General features: G+C 54.9%; 2 protein-coding genes across 8 annotated transcripts in view; one reads left to right on the top strand and one right to left on the bottom strand.

Moving 5' to 3' along the window:
- Positions 1–41: 41 nt before the first annotated feature.
- Positions 42–18,511, top strand: ZNF276 (zinc finger protein 276). Of its 4 annotated transcripts, none has more exons than XM_012536849.3 (11): positions 42–180; positions 5,450–5,753; positions 6,008–6,054; positions 6,147–6,593; positions 7,535–7,613; positions 8,806–8,889; positions 13,526–13,636; positions 13,717–13,792; positions 13,965–14,082; positions 15,231–15,330; positions 15,403–18,511. In XM_012536849.3, the coding sequence occupies exons 2-11, from the start codon at positions 5,470–5,472 to the stop codon at positions 15,641–15,643; spliced, it is 1,587 nt and encodes a 528-aa protein (XP_012392303.1). In that variant the 5' UTR covers positions 42–180; positions 5,450–5,469; the 3' UTR covers positions 15,644–18,511. The 4 variants fall into 4 exon arrangements, with proteins under 4 accessions (XP_012392303.1, XP_033262117.1, XP_049559530.1 ...); XM_033406226.2 differs by lacking the exon at positions 42–180 and adding an exon at positions 749–965; XM_049703573.1 differs by lacking the exon at positions 42–180 and adding an exon at positions 1,175–1,327.
- The window catches only part of FANCA (FA complementation group A), a 53,565-nt gene continuing 47,629 nt past the window's right edge, over positions 12,666–18,601 (bottom strand). The window contains exons 27-33 of one of the 4 annotated variants that reach the window (XR_007474364.1): positions 17,639–17,701; positions 17,240–17,342; positions 16,776–16,851; positions 16,484–16,637; positions 16,266–16,358; positions 15,386–16,084; positions 12,666–15,049 (exon numbers count right to left, since the gene is read on the bottom strand). Coding sequence is in view for 3 of the 4 variants with exons in the window: in XM_049703560.1 (XP_049559517.1) it covers positions 15,977–16,084; positions 16,266–16,358; positions 16,484–16,637; positions 16,776–16,851; positions 17,240–17,342; positions 17,639–17,701 (597 nt within the window). In the remaining variant the exon portion in view is untranslated. Of the gene's footprint in view, positions 16,085–16,265; positions 16,359–16,483; positions 16,638–16,775; positions 16,852–17,239; positions 17,343–17,638; positions 17,702–18,601 lie in introns of all 4 variants that reach the window. The other 3 variants (XM_049703560.1, XM_049703562.1, XM_049703561.1) reach the window with 3 other exon arrangements.

Raw genomic sequence — 18,601 nt, 5'->3', positions numbered from 1 at the left:
CGTGCGCGGGCGCAGGTGCCGCCCGAGCCCCGGACCGCCGGAAAAGGCGGTACCGACGTGAGGCCACTTCCGGCAGCCCTGCCTCCCGACGCGCGGCGCGCTCCGCTCCTGGAGCCGAAGGGACGGAGGTGGGGGGGACGGAACTCTCAAATAACCTCCTCCCGCAGTTGCCACGACAGTGTAAGTGCAACTACCGATGCCATCACTCCTTGTCGGTGACAGGTCAACCGCGTACGCCCCCGCCCCTTGCCCTCGTCGTCCCGTGCTGCCCTGCCCTCCTCACTCCGCCCCTCCCCTCCTCAGTCCGCTCCTCCCCTCATTGCCCCGCCCCTCCTCGCTACGCTTCTCCCATCTCCTCCTCCCTTTCCTCGCCACTCCCCTCCCGCTGTCAATCCGTCCAATCCCTGTTTCCTCACCCTCCTCGCCCCCATCACTCGCCCCGCCCCTCCCTCATCGCCCCGCCCCGCTGCCAGTGAGTCCTGCGGAGCCGAACGGCGGAGTCGAACTGAACGAGCGAGCACAGTCCAACCTAGCGGACGAGAGGCTCCGGGCAGAGCAACACCTAGCCCTGCCTCTTGGCCCGGCTAACCGAGCGGGGCCGAGCGGGGCCGAGCGGGGCCGAGCGAGGAGGAACGGGGCGGAGCGCCGGGCCGAGCAGGGCCGGGCGGGGCCGGGCGGAGCCGAGCGGGGCCGAACGGAATCGGACGGGGCGGAGCTCCGGGGCCGAGCTCAAGCCGCCGCCACAGCGATGAAGCGGGACCGGCTCGGGCGCTTCCTGTCGCCCGGGGTGTCCGGGCAGCGCGGGAGCTCCGGTGGCGGCAGCTGTGGCGGCGGCCGGCCCCGGGGCCGCCCGTCCCGCAGCGGTCCCGACGTGGCCGAGGCGGCGGCTTTGGTGGCTGCGCGGCTGGGCTGGGGCCCGACGCGGGCCTGCGCGGACGCGGGCGAGGACGGCGCCGACGAGGCAGGTGGGTCCTGCCGTCCGGGCTCGAGGGGCGGCGGGCGGGGGCCCCTCGCGACCGCCGAGTGCCCCCGCGACCCCCCCCCCCGGCTCCCGGTGACTACCCAGCCCCCCATGAACACCCGTCTCTCCGCGACCACCCGGCCCCCGGGGAGCACCGGCCCGCCGTGACTCCCCGGCCCCCCGAGACCACCCGCTCGCCCCCGCCCCCCGCGACAACCTGGCCCAGGGTGCCTTGGCTCCTCAGAAAGCGGACTAGGCCTCCCCGCCTGGAGGGAGCGAGGCGGTCTCCGCGGCGGACGCCGCAGCTGCGCTGGGTGATGTTTCGCAAGACAGCTGTCCCTTCGGCGCCGACTCTGAGCTCACTGAGTAATTAGTGCTCAAGTCCTGCCGTCTGTCGGGCAGGCCTGGGTTTCAGTCGTGGTTTTGCCCTGATGCTCTTCGGATAATGGCTTCATCTGGTCTGGGCCTCAGCTTCCTCTTCGTTAAAACAGAACTAAGAGGGTTTAAGAGGGTTAAGTGTAGGAGTGCCGGGGCCCCCTCCTGGCAGGCGGTATGGGCGTTAGTATGCACTTTGCCTTCGTGTAATGCCTTTGCCCCCTCGAGAAGGACTTCACGCTTCTCTCATGTAGTCCTCCCCCGGGGCAGAGAGGGAGGTGGCATCATCTGCACTTGCAGACCGGAGACCCCCGGAGAAGCAGAGCATGGACGTGCTCTTTCAGTTCTGGTCGCAGGAGGGTGATGTGAAGAGGAATGAAGTTTCCAGCTTAGTTTATGAAGTGCCATAGCTGTGGAGGCATTTATTTATTTACTCATACTTTCTTTTTTATTATTATTTTTTGGGGGGGGGGAATTTTTTGAGGTATAATTGGCACATAACATGATATTGGTTTCAGGTGTACTAGGTAACATCCATCAGCACTTGTACTTAGAAGTTGTTTTCCCTTCTAAGTTCTCTAAGATGAGAACTTTTAGGATCTACTTTTAAGATCTCAGCAATTTTCAAATATACAATGCAGTATTGTGCTGAAGTATCTGTAGTTACCGTACTGTGTAGCACATGCCAGGACTTATAACTGGAAGTCGGTACCTTCTGACCACTTCATGCCTTTCACTCACCACCCCACTCCCCTTCTCTGGCAACCACTAATATGTTTTCTGTAACTATTAGTTCAGGATTTTTTCTTTCTTTAGATTCTACGTATTAGTAAGATCATATGGTATTCATCTTCCTCCATCTGACTTACTTCACTTGGTGTAATGCCATTAAGGTCCATCCATGTTGTTGGAAATGGCAGAATTTTCTCACCTTTTCGTGGCTGAGTAAATATTCCTTTGTGTATATGTACCACAGTTTCTTTAAACATTTACCCGTTGGTGGACATTTTGGTTGTTCCCATACCTTGGCAGTTATAAATAATGCTGCAGTGAGTACAGGGGTGCATATATCTTTTCAAGTTAGTGTGTTCATTTCCTTAGGATAAACACCCAGCACTGGAATTGCTGGACCGTGTAGTAGTTCTGTTTTTAACTTTTTGAGGAACCTCTATACTGTTTCCATAGTGGCTGCACCAATTTACATTCCCATCAACAGTGCGCAAGGGTTCACTTTTCTCCACACCCTCACCGACACTTGTTATTACTTGACTTTTTGGTGATGGCCATTCTGACAGGTGGGAGTGATATCTCATTGTGGTTTTAATTTGCATTTCTCTGATGATTAGTGATGTTGCGCACCTTTCCACGCACCTGTTGGTTATCTATGCCTTCTTTGGGAAGAGGTCTCTTCGGATCCTCTGCTCATTTTTAAAATCAGATTATTTGTGCTCTTATTATAGTGTTGTATGAGTTCTTTACATATTTTGATTATTAACCCCTTATCAGATACATGATTGGCAAACTGTTTTTCCTATTCAGTAGGTTGCCTTTTCATTTTGTTGGTGGTTTCCTTTGCTGTGCAGAAGCTTTTTAGTTTGACATAGGCCCATTTGTTTATTTTTGCTTTTGTTACCTTTGCTTTTGGTGTCAATCCAAAAAGTCATCTCCAAGACCCATGTCAAGGAGCTTACCTTTATGTTTTCTTCTATGAAGGAGTTTTATGCTTTCAGGTCTTTGAAACCTGTAATACATTTGAGTTTATCTTGAGTATGGTATAAGGTGGTGGTCTAGTTTCATTGTTTTGAATATGGCTGTCCAGTTTTCCCAACACCATTTTTTTTTTGAATTTTATTTTTTTATACAGCAGGTTCTCATTAGTTATCCATTTTATACATATTAGTGTATGTATGTCAATCCCAATCTCCCAGTCCCAGCACCATTTATTGAAGAGACTGTCCTTTCCCCATTGTATGTTCTTGGCTCATTTGTTGTAAACTAACTGGCTCTGTACACATGAATTTATTTCTGGGCTCTCTATTCTGTTTTATTAGCTTACATGTCTATTTTTATGTTAACACTGTACTGTTTTGATTACTGTAGCTTTGTAGTATAGTTTGAAATCATGCCTCTGTGATCATGCCTCCATATAGTTTGAAATGTTGCCTCCAGCTTTGTTCTTGTTTCTCAGGATTGCTTTGGCTATTCATGGTTTGTTTTTTGTTTTTTTTTTTGGTTCCATATAAATTTTAAGATTGTTGTATTTTTGTGAAAAATACCAGTGGGATTTTGATAGGGGTTGCTTTAAATTTGTAGATGGCTTTGGGGAGTGTAAACATTTTAGCAATATTAATTCTTCCAACCCACGAGCATGGACTGTCTTTATTTGTGTTTTCAGTTTCTTTCTTCAGTGTCTTATAGTTGTCAGTGTACAGGTCTTTCACCTCCTTGGTTAAATTTATTCCTAAGGATTTTATTCTTTTTGACACAATTATAAATCTGGTTGTTTCCTTAATTTTTAATAGTTTGTGAGTATTTAAAAGTCGGCCGATTTTTGTATACTGATTTTATATTCTACAACCTCACTGACTCTGTTTATTCTAACAGTTTTTTTGGTGGGGTCTTACAGAGTTTTCTATATATAATATCATGCGCAAATAGAGGTTGTTTTACTTCTTTCTTTATGATTTGGGTGGTTTTTATTTTTCTTGTCTAATTGCTCTGGCCAGGACTTCCAGTACTATGTTGAATAAAAATGGTGAGAGTGGGCATCCTTGCTTTGTTCCTGGTCTTAGAGGAAAGCTTTTAGCTCTTCACCATTGAGTATGATGTTAGCTCTGGGCTTGTCATATATGGCTTTTATTATGTTGTGGTACTTTCTGTCTGTACACAATTTATTGAGGTTTTTATCGTGAATGGATGTTGAATTTTGTGAAACATTTCTTCTGCATTTATTGAGATGATTGTATGATTTTTATTTTTTACGTTGTTAATGTGTGTCACATGGATTGGTTTGGGGAGGTTGAGCCAGCCTTGCATCCCTGGAATAAATCCCAACTGATCATTGTGCATGATCTTTTATTTACTTATTTATTTATTTATTTTATTTATATATTTTTTGGTTGCATCGGGTCTTGGTTGTGGCACACGGGATCTTTCATTGCGATGCGCGGGCTTCTCGCTAGTTGTGGCATGCAGGCTCCAGAGTACATGGACTCTGTAGTTGTGGCGCGTGGGCTTCAGAGCATGTGGGCTCTGTAGTTGTGGCGCTGGGCTCAGTAGTTGTGGTGTGCGGGCTTAGTTGCCCCATGGCACGTGGGATCTTAGTTCCCCAACCAGGGATCGAACCCGTGTGCCCTGCATTGGAAGGCGGATTCTTAACCACTGGACCACCAGGGAAGTCTCCATGATCTTTTAAATTAATTGTTGAATTCAATGTGCTGTTATTTTGTTGAAGATTTTTACATCTACGTTCATTAGGTATATTGGCCTGTAATTTTCTTTTCTTGTTGTGTCCTTGTCTGGTTTTAGTATCAGAGTAATACTGGTCTTGTTGGGCTTCCCTGGTGGCACAGCAGTTAAGAATCTGCCTGCCAAAGCAGGGGACACAGGTTTGAGCCCTGGTCCGGGAAGATCCCACAAGCTGCAGAGCAACTCAGCCCTTGTGCCACAACTACTGAGCCTGTGCTCTAGAGCCTGCAAGCCACAACTACTAAGTCCACGTGTCACAATTTCCGAAGCCCGTGTGCCTAGAGCCCGCAACGGAGAGCCGCCCCCGGCTCGCTGCAACTAGAGAAAGCCACGCACAGCAACAAAGACCCAACAGAGCCAAAAAAAAAACAGACAAAAAACTGGTCTTGTTTTGGAGGCATTTAGAATTCTTTGAAAGGTTTTCTAGCCCAGAAGGCCCTCCACTGGCCATTCTCCCCAAAGGCTGTGTATTCGCCTGGGAGACCGGAGCCAGAGGCCTGCCTTTGGCCCAGACCTGCGCCTGTGTTTAAGGGGCATGTCTGGGTAGGCCCCACTCCAGGAGCTGGGAGGCTGGCGGAGTGTGGGCCTCACCTCCCCTGGGAGCTGTCTTGCATGCCTGACTTCATGTTTCCTGTGCTTGCCCAGGAACGGCCCGGGCCCTGGCCATGGGGCACTGTCGCCTCTGTCACGGGAAGTTCTCCTCCCGGAGTCTCCGCAGCATCTCTGGCAGGGCGCCTGGGGAGAGCTCAGAAAGACCGGCCCCTGGGGACCGTGTTTTTGTCCGGGACTTCCAGCGCCTCCTGGGGGTGGCCGTCCACCAGGACCCGGCTCTGTCCCAGTTTGTCTGCAAGAACTGCCACACCCAGTTCTACCAGTGCCACGGCCTCCTCACGTCTTTCCTGCAGAGAGTCAACGTCCCCCCCACGGGCCGCCGGAAGCCTTGTGCAAAGTAGGCGCCCTCCCTCGTTCGCTGGGGGCGTGCAGGAGACCCCACAAGCGGGCCGCATGGGCATAGGGCGGCCCGGGTGGGAGCCTCCGCAGGGGGAGCCCATCATGGCGGGTGAGGCAGACGCTCGTGAGCACCAGTGCGACAGGTGTGTGGGCGGGGGGCCCGGCGGGCAGCCTCGGAGGAGAGGGCTCAGACTGCACGCGGAGCGGCCGGGCCCACTCCTGCTCTCAGTGGGCGGCGCTGCTCCTTTGCAGGGTCGGTGTGCAGCCTCGGACGGGGGCGGAGGAGGGAGCGTGTGTGGGTGAGTGCACCCCCGGGGTGGGGCGCGGGGTGGGCGGGGTGGGAGGTGCGCGTGCTCACCGGCCATGGGCTGGCGTCTCTGCCTCTCCTCAGTGGACCTGATCGCTTCGAGCCCCCAGGGCCTGCGTGGCTTGGTGGGGTGGGTGCACGGACACGCGGCCGGCTGCGGGGCCCTGCCCGGCCTCCAGAGGACCCTGTCCTCCGAGTACTGTGGCATCGTCCGGGCCGTGTGGGGCTGTGACCGAGGGCACGACTACACCATGGACGCCGACTCCAGCTGCGGGGCCCTCTTGCCGGACGGCACCTTGGGCGTCAGGCGGACGTGGGACAAGGATTTGGCCCCAGGGCTCCCCCGGCATCGGGGGTCCAGCCCCAGCGGGGCTGCCCCTCAGAGCTCCCAGGGCAGAGCGATCGCCGCCGGGGCCGAGACCGAGACGCTGCCCAGCACGGACACAGCCCGGCCTCCTTCAGATGGCGACCCGGTGGGGCCTGGGCCGGGCCCCCCGCCTCAGCCAAGCCTCCCCCAAAGCGGGGCCCCAGGTAGGAGGCGCCTCTGGGCTGTCTGACCAGGATTCCTAGTCCTGGGCCAGGCAGAGCCCTCGACAGGAAGCGTGTGTTGGGGCGGTGGCTGCGGTGTCGTGCGTGGAGGGGCCAGGGTAATGCCGGGGGCCGCCTCACGGCCATCTGACAGCAGAGAGGCCGAGGACCCTGTTCCAGCGCTTTCTGTGACGGCACACTCGTCTGCCCTCCAGGCTTCCTCTAAGCCTGCATGGGCCCAGGGCACAGAGGGTGGAAGAGGACGGGGGCCTCGTGGGGCCCGACGGCGGTTGGTGTCTGAGGCTGTCCTGAGCCAGCTGCAGGTCACTCCCTGGGCCTCAGCCAGCGCCCAGTGGGACCAGTGTGGACAGGCTGCTCTGAGCGGCCCCTCCTTCGGGGCCCGATCCCACGGCACTGTGGGTTGGGCGCAGCTGTTCGCAGACGTCGTGTTCGGAGGGCCAGGCTGGCTTCCGACCGCGTCCCTCGGCCTCCATGTGGGCGCCTGTTGCCGTGTGGGCACCAGGCTGCCCCGTGTGCTGACCCTCAGCCACCGGACGGCTCAGAGTGAGGGCGACGCTGGTGTTGGAGGGGAGAGACTTGTGCTGCACGGTTCTTAGAACTGCTTGCGTTTCTAAACTGTGTGCCTGCAGTACTTGGATAACAGTGATTTTTTTAAATGTCCCAAAACATCCACAAAGTACAAGGCATCCCATCCCAAAGCGGCTGGATCCGAACCCCTGGGGAGGGGCTGGGCTTGCTGGTGTTGCTACTGTTGGCTGGACATGGGGGTGGCCCGGCGCTGGGGCCACCCCCATGTGCGGGATGGGTTGGGAGGTGAGTGACTTGGAGGCAGGGGGACCCCAGGCTCCCCATCGTCCTTGCGGGGAGCACCCCTGGCTGTCTGGGGGTGACAGGTGACTGGAGTCTTGTTCTTTGTTTCTCAGGGCAGTTGGGTGAGAAGCAGGTTCCCTCTCCAACCTCGGATGATCGGGTAAAAGACGAGTTCAGTGACCTTTCTGAGGGGTGAGAGAAGAGCGGGTTTACATAGCCTAAAATTCCTCCTTGGAAACCAAACGCCGCCATCCCGGGGCCGGAAGCCTGGGTCTCGGCCGGCCTCCCCGCTTTCTCTGTTGGGAGGAGGGGAGCGGCGGGGGGTGCTTCTAGGCTTCCGTTCCTGACTGGGGGCTCCTGGGTCCCCGGGGCACCGCAGACCTGATGGAGCTGCAGGGGGCCTGGCCAGGGTGGTATGGAAGTTACTCTGCTCAGATGGTCCTCTGGCTGGTCCTTTGCTGCTGCCGCTTGTCTCGCCCTCCAAGGCCTGAGTTTTGAGCCAACCCCAGACATTACTAGAACAGAAGCCAGCCTCTGGCCTCTATCATGATGTGTTGGTGACGTGGGGGTGGAGGCTTCCTACAGGAGGACAAACCTTCCTGGAAGGGGCACCTGTTTGCTCCTGGGGCCACCCCCCGGGCTCCAAGACCAAACCTTTCGGGATGGAGGCCGCACGCCAGCCAGCCTTCCCACCCTGCCCTGCGAGCTCTGGCTGGACTGCAGATGCACTCTTGTCCAAACAAGTAGAAGGACAGCGTCACTTTGGTGCCAGTGACGGATGACCCAGGTGCTGGAGGAACCCCACCGTGTGTGCCACAAACTCCCCCGGGGTCAGGAGGCCGTGGCTGTTCCGTAGCCACCAGCCAGCCTTGGGCCTTTCTCTGTGGGGAGTGTGGCAGCTGGGCTCTGTCCGCTGCCCAGCAGAGCCTGTGTAGTGACTCACACTTCAGGGTAAAGGTTACAGACGTACAGATGTTTTTTTGGCCTTTGTGACCTTTGAGATGACTGACAGCTGATCTCTCATCCTGGCAGGTGCTCACAGTTATGGGGCTGAGGTGACATTCTAAAAGCCCACTTCCTGAGAAGCCCGCCTCTTGTGAGGGTCTTCACCCCCTGCCTCGGGCCCCAGTAGAGAGGCTCTTTGGGAGATCGGGGTCCTGGTGTCATGATGAGAAGTGTGGCTTACACGGGATCGTCAGCTTGTGACCCTGGCTGGCGTGCCCTTGCTGTTAGGAGATGGGATTGGAGACTTGGGAATTTTAGGCCTTTTGAGGAGAGCTAAGACGTGCAGTGTGGGGATCCACAGGGTGCCTTTAGACAGGAAGTTTCACTGGCTCCGTCACCGGCCCCAGAGCTTTGCTAAAGGTTCTCTCTTCTCTCCTAGAGACTTCCTGAGTGAAGACGAAAATGATAAGAAGCAGAATACCCAGTCCTCAGACGAGTCCTTTGAGCCCTACCCAGAAAAGAAGTAAGGGGGACAGTGGTGCTGTAAGCTCGCGGGATGTGGGAGGTGTCCAGTGGGTGACTGGAGACGTGCGTCTGCCCTGGGGGGCAGCGGGGACTGGACGGAAGCTCGCTGCCCCCGTCTGCCTCGCTCAGCACATGCTTTCTGCTTCTCTGATGGCCTGACCTCCCAAGCTCGGCACAGTGTGGCTTCTGGGTGACCCGGGAGGACCTGCCCAGTTCAGCGCAGGGACCTGGCCTGGCGTCACCCTGGGGGGCAGCAGCCAGCTGTGCGAGGAGCCCTGGGGATGTGACCCCGCCACCCACCCGCGTCTGCTGTCGGCCCCACTTTCCCGGCTCATCATCTGCTCTCGGGTCCGCCTCTGGCTCTGATTGCCACGCCACTTCCTCGTTGAGGCAGCCTGCCCCCTGCTCGGCTTTGTGTCCTCTCTCCATTAGAACACGGGGTCGTGGCAGAGAAGGCCGTTTTCACTTGTGTCACCCTGTGCCCAGGAACACCCCAAACACCTCCAGTTAGTAGATGCCCAGCCTGGGCCTCTGACGTGGAACAAAATCTCAGGAGCACCACACCATCAGCTGGGAAAGCACAAAACAAAACAGAGAAGCAAAAGCATGGCTTCCTTTTCTGCTTTAAGCTCCCGTGTGGGCAGTGTGGGTAGAGAGACAGGAGAGGAGGCGGCTCAGGAGATCCCAGTCAGCGTGTGGGGCTGGCTGAGTCACGAGCCCTCGAGCAGGCCTGAGTGGACACACGCTGCCTGGGGCCAAGGGGGGCGTCAGGCGGGCTAGGTTGGGGAGACCACACCTGCTTCCACGGTGCCGCCCAGGGCTGCGGCAGGAGCCCCCGCTCCCCACCCTGAGCTCCACGAACCCACCTCTTATGTCCTGCTGCCCAGCAGGCCTGGGGCCACTGGTGTGGGGACGGGGACACCTGCCGTGTCCCTGGGTTTCCAGGAGGCCCCTGGGAGGGCACACAGACACATGCTGTAGGACAGGACACACAAGGTATGTGTTCAGAGGCCTGTGGGAGGTGGGACTGGGCGGCAGTGGGCTGGCGGAAGCTCTGGGCTCAGCCCTGACGGCCTCAGGTGCCTCAGGTGCCATGATGTGAGTGCCAGCTGACGTCCTAGGATGGGGCCTCTGAGCAGCCGTGGTCCATGTGACCTTGCAGCAGCCGTGCCTGTCGGGGTCCGCAGCCAGGCGGCAGGGGCCAGGGCTCCAGCAGGAAGCGGGAGAGAAGGAGCCTGAGCGGCGATGGGAAGGAAGGGCGCCGGCAGCCCCGAGTTGGGCGCTGTGAGCACGGTCCTCCTGCGTCTGCAGGGACCTCAACACCTCGTCCTTCACGGACTCACCTGAGACACCTGTGGGCTCTCTGAAGCCTCCTGCTCTCAAGAAACGTGTAATCCTCTGCAAGCACTGGTTACGGTTCAGCTCTGACTGGGTGCCCAAGCCACACAGCAGAGGAGGAGGGTGGAGGCCAGGACCGTGGCCAGGCCGGAAGAGCAGTTATTAGGCAAAAGGAGAAGCAGCCTGTACAGCTGTTGAGAAGGTTCTTGTTAATGCACTGTTTAAAGAGGAGGACAGCTGTTTATGTTTTTTATTTATTTATTTATTTTTGCTGTGTTGGGTCTTCGTTTCTGTGCGAGGGCTTTCTCTAGTTGTGGCAAGCGGGGACCACTCTTCGTCGCGGTGCGTGGGCCTCTCACTATTGCGGCCTCCCCTGCTGCGGAGCGCAGGCTCAGTAGTTGTGGCTCACGGGCCCAGCCGCTCCGTGGCACGCGGGATCCTCCCAAACCAGGGCTCGAACCCGTGTCCCCTGCATTAGCAGGCAGACTCTCAACCACTGCGCCTCCAGGGAAGCCCTGTTTATGTTTTCAATTGTGGTAAAATATACGTAAGAACATATACTGTTTCACCATTTTTAAAAGTGTACAACTCGGTGGCATTTAAGTGCTTTCACAGTGTTGTGCGACTGTCACCACTATTTCCAAATTTTTACTATCCCAAGTAGAAACTCTGTCCCCATGAAGCAACGACCTCCCCTCTCCTCCCCACAGGCCCTGGCAACTCCTAATCTAGGTATCCATTCTGGGGACTTCATACAAGTGCAATAACGTGTTATGTGTCCTTTTGCTACGGGCTTCTTCCACTTAGAATAATGTTTTTGAAATTCATCCATGTTGTGATGTGTCAGTTTGATTCCTTTCTATGACTTGAGTAATATTCTATTGTAAAGGGACTTCCCTGGCAGTCTCGTGGTTAAGACTGCACTCTTGCACTGCAGTGGGCATGGGTTTGATCCCTGGTCGGGGAACTAAGATCCTGCATGTGGGCATGGTGTGGTCAAAAAAAAAAAAAAAATTCTATCGTATGGATGGACCACGTTTTGTTGATCCATTCATCTGTCAATTTTGGTTGTTTATACTTTTTTTGGCTATTGTGAATCATGGTATAAAGACTGTTGTAACAAGTATCTGAGACCCTGTTTTCAATTCTTTGGGTCATATGGTACTTTGAACTTTTTGGGGAACTGCCATACAGTTTTCTACAGCAGCTGCACATTCTACATTTCCTACTAACAGTGTACAGGGGTTCTGATTCCTACACATCCTCACCAATATCTGTTATTTTCTGGGTGTGTGTGTGTTTCAATAGTCATCCTAATGGGTGTGAAGTGGTATCTCGTCATTTTGATTGGCATTTCCCTAGTGATGAGTGATGTAGAGCATCTTTTCACATGCTTGTATCTTCTTTGGAGAAATGTCTGTTCAAGTCCTTTGCCCACTTGTTAATTGAGTTGTTTGCTTTTTTGCCGTTGAGTTGTATATATTCTCCTTTTTCACTCTCTTCATAGTGCCCTTTGGTGCACAAAAAATTATTTTGAAGTCCAATTTACCTGTTTTTACTTTTGTTGGCTGTGCTTTTGGTGTCATATTTAAGAGAAACCATTCCCAAATCTAAGGTCCTAGAGGATTTACCCCTAAGAATTTTAGTTTTAGATCTTTGATCCATTTGAGTTAATTTCTACGTAGGGTGTGAGGTAGGGATCCAGCTCCATTCTTTTGTATGTGGATATTCGGTTGTCCCAGCACCTTTTGTTGAAAAGACTGTCCTTTCCCCCGTGAGTGGTCTTGGCACCTTTGTCAAATCAGTTGATTGTACTTGCAAGGGTTTATTTCTGGTCGCTCAATTATTCAGTTGGTCTGTATGTCTGTCTTTTTGCCAGTACCACACAGTTTTGATTATTGTAGCTTTGTAGTAAATTTTGGAATCAGGAAGTTTGAACTCTCCAGCTTTGTTGTCTTTCAAAATTGTGTGGTTATTCAGTGTACCTTGAAATTCTATGTGAAAATTTGTTTTTTTTGTTGTTGTTGTTTTTGTAAAAAACACCATTGGGATTTTGATAGGGATTGAATGTATAGATTGCTTTGGGGGATAACTTCCATCTTTACAATCCATGGGTATGAGATATCTACTTATTTAGGTCTTTAACTTCTTTCAGCAGCATTTTGCAGTTTTCAGTGTACAAGTCTTTCACCTTGGTTAAGTTTATTCCTAAGTGTCTTATTCTTTTTGATGCTATTAAAAATGAATTGTTTTCTTAATTTCCTTTTTGGACTGTTCATTGTTAGTGTATAGAGATAGAACTGGTTTTTGTGTGTTGATTTTCTACCCTGCAATGTTGCTGAAATTATTTTTCTGTGTGGGTTCTTTAGGGTTTTCTACATATAAGATCATGACATCGTGAAGAGGTAATTTTCTTTCCTTTCTAATTTAGATGCCTTTTCTTTTTTTTTTTTTTTTTTTTTTTTTGCCTACTTGCTGTGGCTAGGACTTCCAGTGTTCTGTTGAGAAGTGGTGAAAATGAGCATCTTTGTCTTGTTCTTGCTTGGTCATCACTGCCAACAGCACGTGAGGCCCACCACCCCCTCTCTCTCTGTTCCTGATCTCAGAGGAAAAGCTTCCAGTCTTTGACAACCGAGCATGGTGTCAGCTGTGGGCTTGTTGCTATGGCCCTAGAAGTTTCCTTCTATTCCTGACAGATTTCCTTAAACTCCTGGATCTAGAAAGAAAAGTGTGCATGTATCTTTAAGTCTTTGAAGGACACCACAGGGCGGGGGGAAGTTACTGTGTCTGGCCTGGTCCTCTGGGGCCTGCGAGACTGGCTGAAATGCATGACCCCATGTGTGGAGGACAAGGTCCCCGCTGCCCAGGGGCTGTGGAGTGGGGGACGGCAGTGGGCGCAGAGCTCTCTCCTGGCTGCCGTGAGTCTCCCAGCAGGTTCCAGAAGAGTGGATCCTGATCTTTTCTAGCTTAACGATAGTTTTGTTGAGGGACTGACCCCCGAGTCTCCCCTGCCCCACCTTTTTCCATGCTGTCTCCAAAATTATGGTGTTGATATTTCAGACAGGGAGTGAAAGTTGTCATGAAGGCCCACTCCTGTGTCCCGAGGGGGCAGTGCAGCGCCTCCACCTCCCCGAAGAGCTGTTCTAGCTTTGGCGGCCAAGGGTCAATTTGAGGGCCAGCCAGTCAGCACGGGGACTGAAGCAGGTTAGCCCTGGAGGCCCGAGGAGACCCACCTCCCGCAGTGCATATGCAAACAATCAGAAACATCACTGACTGGTGTCCTCTTTTTCCCCCAGGATCTCTGGTAAGAACAGTGAAAGCAAAGAAGCCAAGAAGTCAGAAGAACCAAAAATTCGAAAGAAACCTGGGCCCAAGCCGGGCTGGAAGGGCAAGCCGCGCTGTGAGAGGTGAGGGGCCGGGGCCGCGCAGCCCGTCGGGGCCACGCAGCCCGTCGGGGCCGCAGCTCCACGTGTGCTCTGCATTGCAGGGAGGAGCTGCCCACCATCTACAAGTGTCCTCACCAGGGCTGCACGGCCGTGTACCGTGGGGCTGACGGCATGAAGGTGAGGGCCCCGGCCCGTGAGGATGGGGGGGAGGCTGGACAGGCCTGCAGTGCTGGGATCTGTTCCTCTGGGGAGAGGAGGGTGCTGAGCGGGGCCTGTGGGAGGGAGGCACGTGCTGTGACCAGGGGTGTCCGCCAGGCCGAGGCACTCAGGTCCCCAGTCCCTCCCGCAGAAGCACGTCAAGGAGCACCACGAGGAGGTCCGGGAGAGGCCCTGCCCGCACCCCGGCTGCAACAAGGTGTTCATGATCGACCGCTACCTGCAGCGCCACGTCAAGCTCATCCACACAGGTGCGTCCCCCCCACCCGCCCCCGTGGACAGGGCTGCCTCCTGGGAAACCGGCGCCGAAGAATCCTGGTGCCTCTCTGTGGGTTTACTGTCGTGTCTTTTTAAATCACTACTTTAAGAAGATGACGTGTGCTTTTTGGATTACAAGTGACCCGCATCCGTTGTAGAAACTGGGGGAGGAAGCACAGTGAAGACAGTGCCCTGCCCTGGTCATCACCACCACCAGCACGTGAGGCCCAGCGCCCCCTTCTCTCTCTGAACATGCGTTCATACCTTGGACTCTTACGTGCCTGGTGCGCGTCGTCGCTGCTTCTGCACAGAAGGCAGCTCTCCCAGACCGCACCCCCTTCTAGATAGATTTGTTCCATCTGTGTCTATGCCTAAGAGAGAGTTTTTCTTGTTTTGAACTTTGTAAAAATGAGTTACTTCACTCAGAGTTGACCGTTTAATTGTTGGCGCACATTTACTTGTTGGTTCCACAGCGAAACAGTTTTCCTTGTGTTTTTTTGCTCCAAGTGTTCTTGTCTGTGTCTCTAACAAACACAGTAATTCTCTTGGGTTGGGTCAAGCTGTTCTCAGTCTGGATGCCAGTGGTCGTGACCACAAGCAGTTTTTGTTTTTAACACAAAAGAGGCTAGATGTGTGCTATGGGGACGGTTGCCCCTAGTGAGGGAGGAGCCTGCCTGGGAGGCTGGTTCAGGTACTGGTAGATGAGCAGTGGGACGTGCAGTGACGTGGGGCGGGAAGCGTGTGGCAGCTGCCCCACTGGCACGGCCTGCAGTGGAACCACTGGCGTGGGGCGTGACGGTTCAAGTTCTGTTCAAGAGCGTTAAGATTGCCTTTGCAGTGGGTACCCTGCAGAGGGCCCAGCGTGGCGGTGGGTCTTAGAGTAGCAGCAGCTGTCATCAGTCATCTATGCAACCTTGCTGATTTGGCTTCCTCTAAAAATTTGTGCTCAAGGAAATCGGCCTAAAGGGCAAGAAAACAGGCTCCAGGTGAAATGTACACAGTAGTTGGAGAGGAAGCTGCAGCCAGGTGACAATTTCAGGCGACCCGGAGGGCTCTGTATCAGAGCTGTGGCACCTGTAAGGCACTTGGGCACCGAGGGGAGGGTGTCAGGGCCTGTGGTCACTGCCTCTCTGGTCCCCAGAGGTGCGGAACTATATCTGTGACGAGTGTGGGCAGACCTTCAAGCAGCGGAAGCACCTCCTGGTCCACCAGATGCGCCACTCAGGAGCCAAGCCCCTGCAGTAAGTGGGGTGGGGGGTTGGGGGGGGTTCTCCCACCAGCGGTGCCCTGGCTCACCTGCCCCCGGCCCCCAGGTGCGAAGTCTGCGGGTTCCAGTGCCGGCAGCGGGCATCCCTGAAGTACCACATGACCAAGCACAAGGCCGAGACGGAGCTGGACTTTGCCTGCGACCAGTGTGGCCGGCGGTTCGAGAAGGCTCACAACCTCAACGTGCACATGTCCATGGTGCACCCCCTGACGCAGACCCCGGACAAGGCCCCGGAGCCCCCGCCTGGGCCCGCAGCGGGGCAGGCCGTGAAGGCTGAGCCTACCTGAGGGCACGCCCGCCCCCGAGCTCAGTGGGCAGTGATGGGGGTTCAGGCCTGACGGCACAGCTCTGCACCCCGACGAGCCTCCACCCCGTGTGCTGGGTGGCAGGGGCTCAGCACACAGCTCACGGGGCCTTGTGGCTTCTGCTCTGGGACCGGCAGTTTCTTCTATAAACAGAGTGACTTGGGGCCAGAGGCAGACTTCAAAGAAATGATTCCTCTTCCCCACTAATGCAGTCGAGGTTTTGTAACCCACTTTTCAGGGCAACGGAGAGCTCCACGTTAACGCTTGTAATAAATTATTTACCGAGGAGTTGGGCTATGCCCTGCACAGATCCTGTCAGAAGAGTCGGGGCTCCTGGTAGAGGTCAGGGTCCAGCATGGCCTGCTGCCTGCTGAGGAGGGCGGCACGCACTTCCGGGTCACAGTCTGCACTCGCACCCAGCAGCTGCAAGAAAGCCCGTGTGCTGGGCCCGTGCTGCTGCCCATGGCCCCCAAACACCCAGGGCCCGGGGAGATGCCAAGTGCTGGACGCTGCATGTTCGTTTTCCCGAAGGCGTTCAGCACCCTCACAGTGAACAGTGATGGGGACTTAAAGACAGACAGCAAGGCGAGCATCTGGGCATTACCTCTGCCACGTCTGAGAAGCTCCTTTTCGGGCACCGAGGTATCGACTGCAGCAGAAAAAGACGAGCGTTTGTAATCAGGCTTACGGGGTCGCCCTGGAGAGAAGACAGAGCCGCGGTCAGGGTGCCCACAGCTGCACGCTGCGCCAGGAGGGGCTGCACAGGCCCCCAAGAGCTGGCCGCCCGGGTCCGTCTGGAGACAGGCCTGGCCCTGCACCTGCCTGGGCCTGGAGGTCCCCACTGTGGGCCAGAGTCGAAACCGCACCAGTCTCCCCAGCCACGAAGAGGCCCACGAGCTTCAGGTACATGTTAACAGCAACGTGCAGGAAGGCGTCTTCCTGGAGGAGGGCGTCCTCGTCAAAGTAGGACAGGAGGCTGAAAGCAGAGACGGATGTCAGGTGACCCGGCCCTCACTGACCTCACTGAGGCCGGTGCAGGCAGCAGAGGAGCAGCCTTTCCCATCTCAAGGGAGCCCCGCCGCCCCTCCCCTGACCAGCAGGCCCCGGGGGTTACCTGTAGAAGGCGACCGGCAGCAGCCTGACGTGGTGGTCGGGGGCCAGGCGGAGGAGGGTGCGCCCCAGGCCGGCATCTGCAACACAGAGGGGCTCCGTCAGCAACGCAGGTGCCTCCCTGCAGGGTCAGGGTCTTCACGGGCGTCGTGTGCCTGGTGACGCAGGGGTGATGTCCTCATGCTGCAGAGTAGAGCTTGGGGGCCGGGGTCCCTGGGATCCTCGATACTCCACTAAATTATTTTGCTTAAATGAGTCTGCATACTTACCAAGAACAGAAACTTGCAAAAATGAGTTTTCAAAGTGAGCCCCAAGGAGAGGCTCATGTTTAACCATCTGAAAGTTGCTTCTGAAGAGAAGGACTAAAGAACGGGGCCGCAGTCTGACCCTGCCGCCCCCTGTGCTCCCGGCAGAGGGCTGGAAACCAGGACAGACACAGGTCGGCCAGTCGGTCTCCGGATTTCTCACCCGTCTCCGTCAACTGAAAGAGCGGCAGCCAGGAAATCCTCTTCCTCTGCAGACACCCCAGGACCTCGGCACAGACGTCCAGAGGCTTCAGGGAGCCAGCGGCCTGTTACCCACAGGAGGAGGAGGAGAAGGACCCTAAGCTGACAAGTGCGCAAGGAAGAGGTGTCCACCTGGGGCCTCTGGACATAAGACACCAAGAGGCAGGCCAACGGCCTGGGGTTTTCTCTCCTGAGAAAGCCTTCGACACAAGGGTCCCAGGTGCACCCACCCCCACCCCCACCACGAGACCCTAACTCAGGAGGTCTCGGGGGAGACGGGGAGACCCATGGTTTCAAGTGCCCTGGGGGGTCGTACCAGCTGCTCGCTGCCCTGCCCACGGCGGCAGAGGGTCTGACCTACCTGTGGGGTCAGATGTGAAGAGAGCAGGCCCATCAAGGAAAAAAAAAACAGGAAAACCAACAGCTGCAAATAAAAACAGGTCCACTGACAACATAAAACTACCTGTGCTCCGTTCCCTTAAAGTAATTCTAAATGGGGAAAGAACACATTCCTCGTTAACTGAACAATTTACAGGCCTAGGTTATAAATCTCTCTTAAGTGGATCTCCAGAAAAAGAAAATTTTCCAGTCACTCTTAAAGAGAAAATGTAATGGGTTATGAACTATTACTGCTTGGGGACCTGTCTCTGCTGATCCCCCAGGCCAGAGCCTGAGGAGGTGACAGTGGCCTGGAGGCTCTGGAGCCGCTAAAATCCTTCCAGCAAAAACCACCTGAAAACTCAAAATAGACTCTCCCTGGTAGCTTCTTCCTTTAAATTATAATCACCAAAAACTCAGCTCAGCAACTGTTCTCAGGCAGGTGTGTACGGCCTGAGCTACTGCGGGACCCTGGCTTTCACAACCAGGGGTTCAGCTGGGGGAGACACAGGGGAGCACGCCACAGCTCTGGGTAGGGGGCCCCGGGGGGTCCCACAGCTCCCAGTGGGGCCACCAGCCTGCCATCCGAGCAGCCCTCTGTCCACCCTTGGTCTTTGCCAGCAGCTAACTGGGGTGCGGGTGCCTGGAGGCTATGAGAAGGAAGGTCCCGCTGGACAGCTGACAGCCAGCCCTGACCCCCCACCCCGGGGGTTGCGTTGATAAACAGGCCGAATAAAAGCACTTGAGAATGAAATGTAAAGTACCCTTTTTATCAACAAACCTGAGAACCTAAGTCTTACTAAACCTACAAACCCAGTAAGTTTTTGCTTCCAAATAAAGTTACAAGCACCCCAAACTCTTGTCTGTCCTTGAAAAGCACAGTGTGGTCGGAACCCTGAGAACCAGTGAGGCTGCTGGGAAAGGACACGCAGGGAAAGGATCTCAC

This window comes from Orcinus orca, chromosome 20, assembly GCF_937001465.1.
Source record: "Orcinus orca chromosome 20, mOrcOrc1.1, whole genome shotgun sequence".
Lineage (NCBI taxonomy): Eukaryota > Metazoa > Chordata > Mammalia > Artiodactyla > Delphinidae > Orcinus > Orcinus orca.
This window is presented reverse-complemented; position numbering and strand designations above follow the sequence as displayed.

Bases quoted from the DNA above. Each gene is read 5' to 3' on its own strand.
- ZNF276 (XM_033406226.2), top strand. From the start codon at position 749: ATGAAGCGGGACCGGCTCGGGCGCTTCCTGTCGCCCGGGGTGTCCGGG. The intron at 7,614-8,805 runs GTGAGAGAAGAG...CTTCTCTCCTAG, and splicing joins TTCAGTGACCTTTCTGAGGG to AGACTTCCTGAGTGAAGACG. The intron at 8,890-13,525 runs GTAAGGGGGACA...TTTTTCCCCCAG, and splicing joins GAGCCCTACCCAGAAAAGAA to GATCTCTGGTAAGAACAGTG.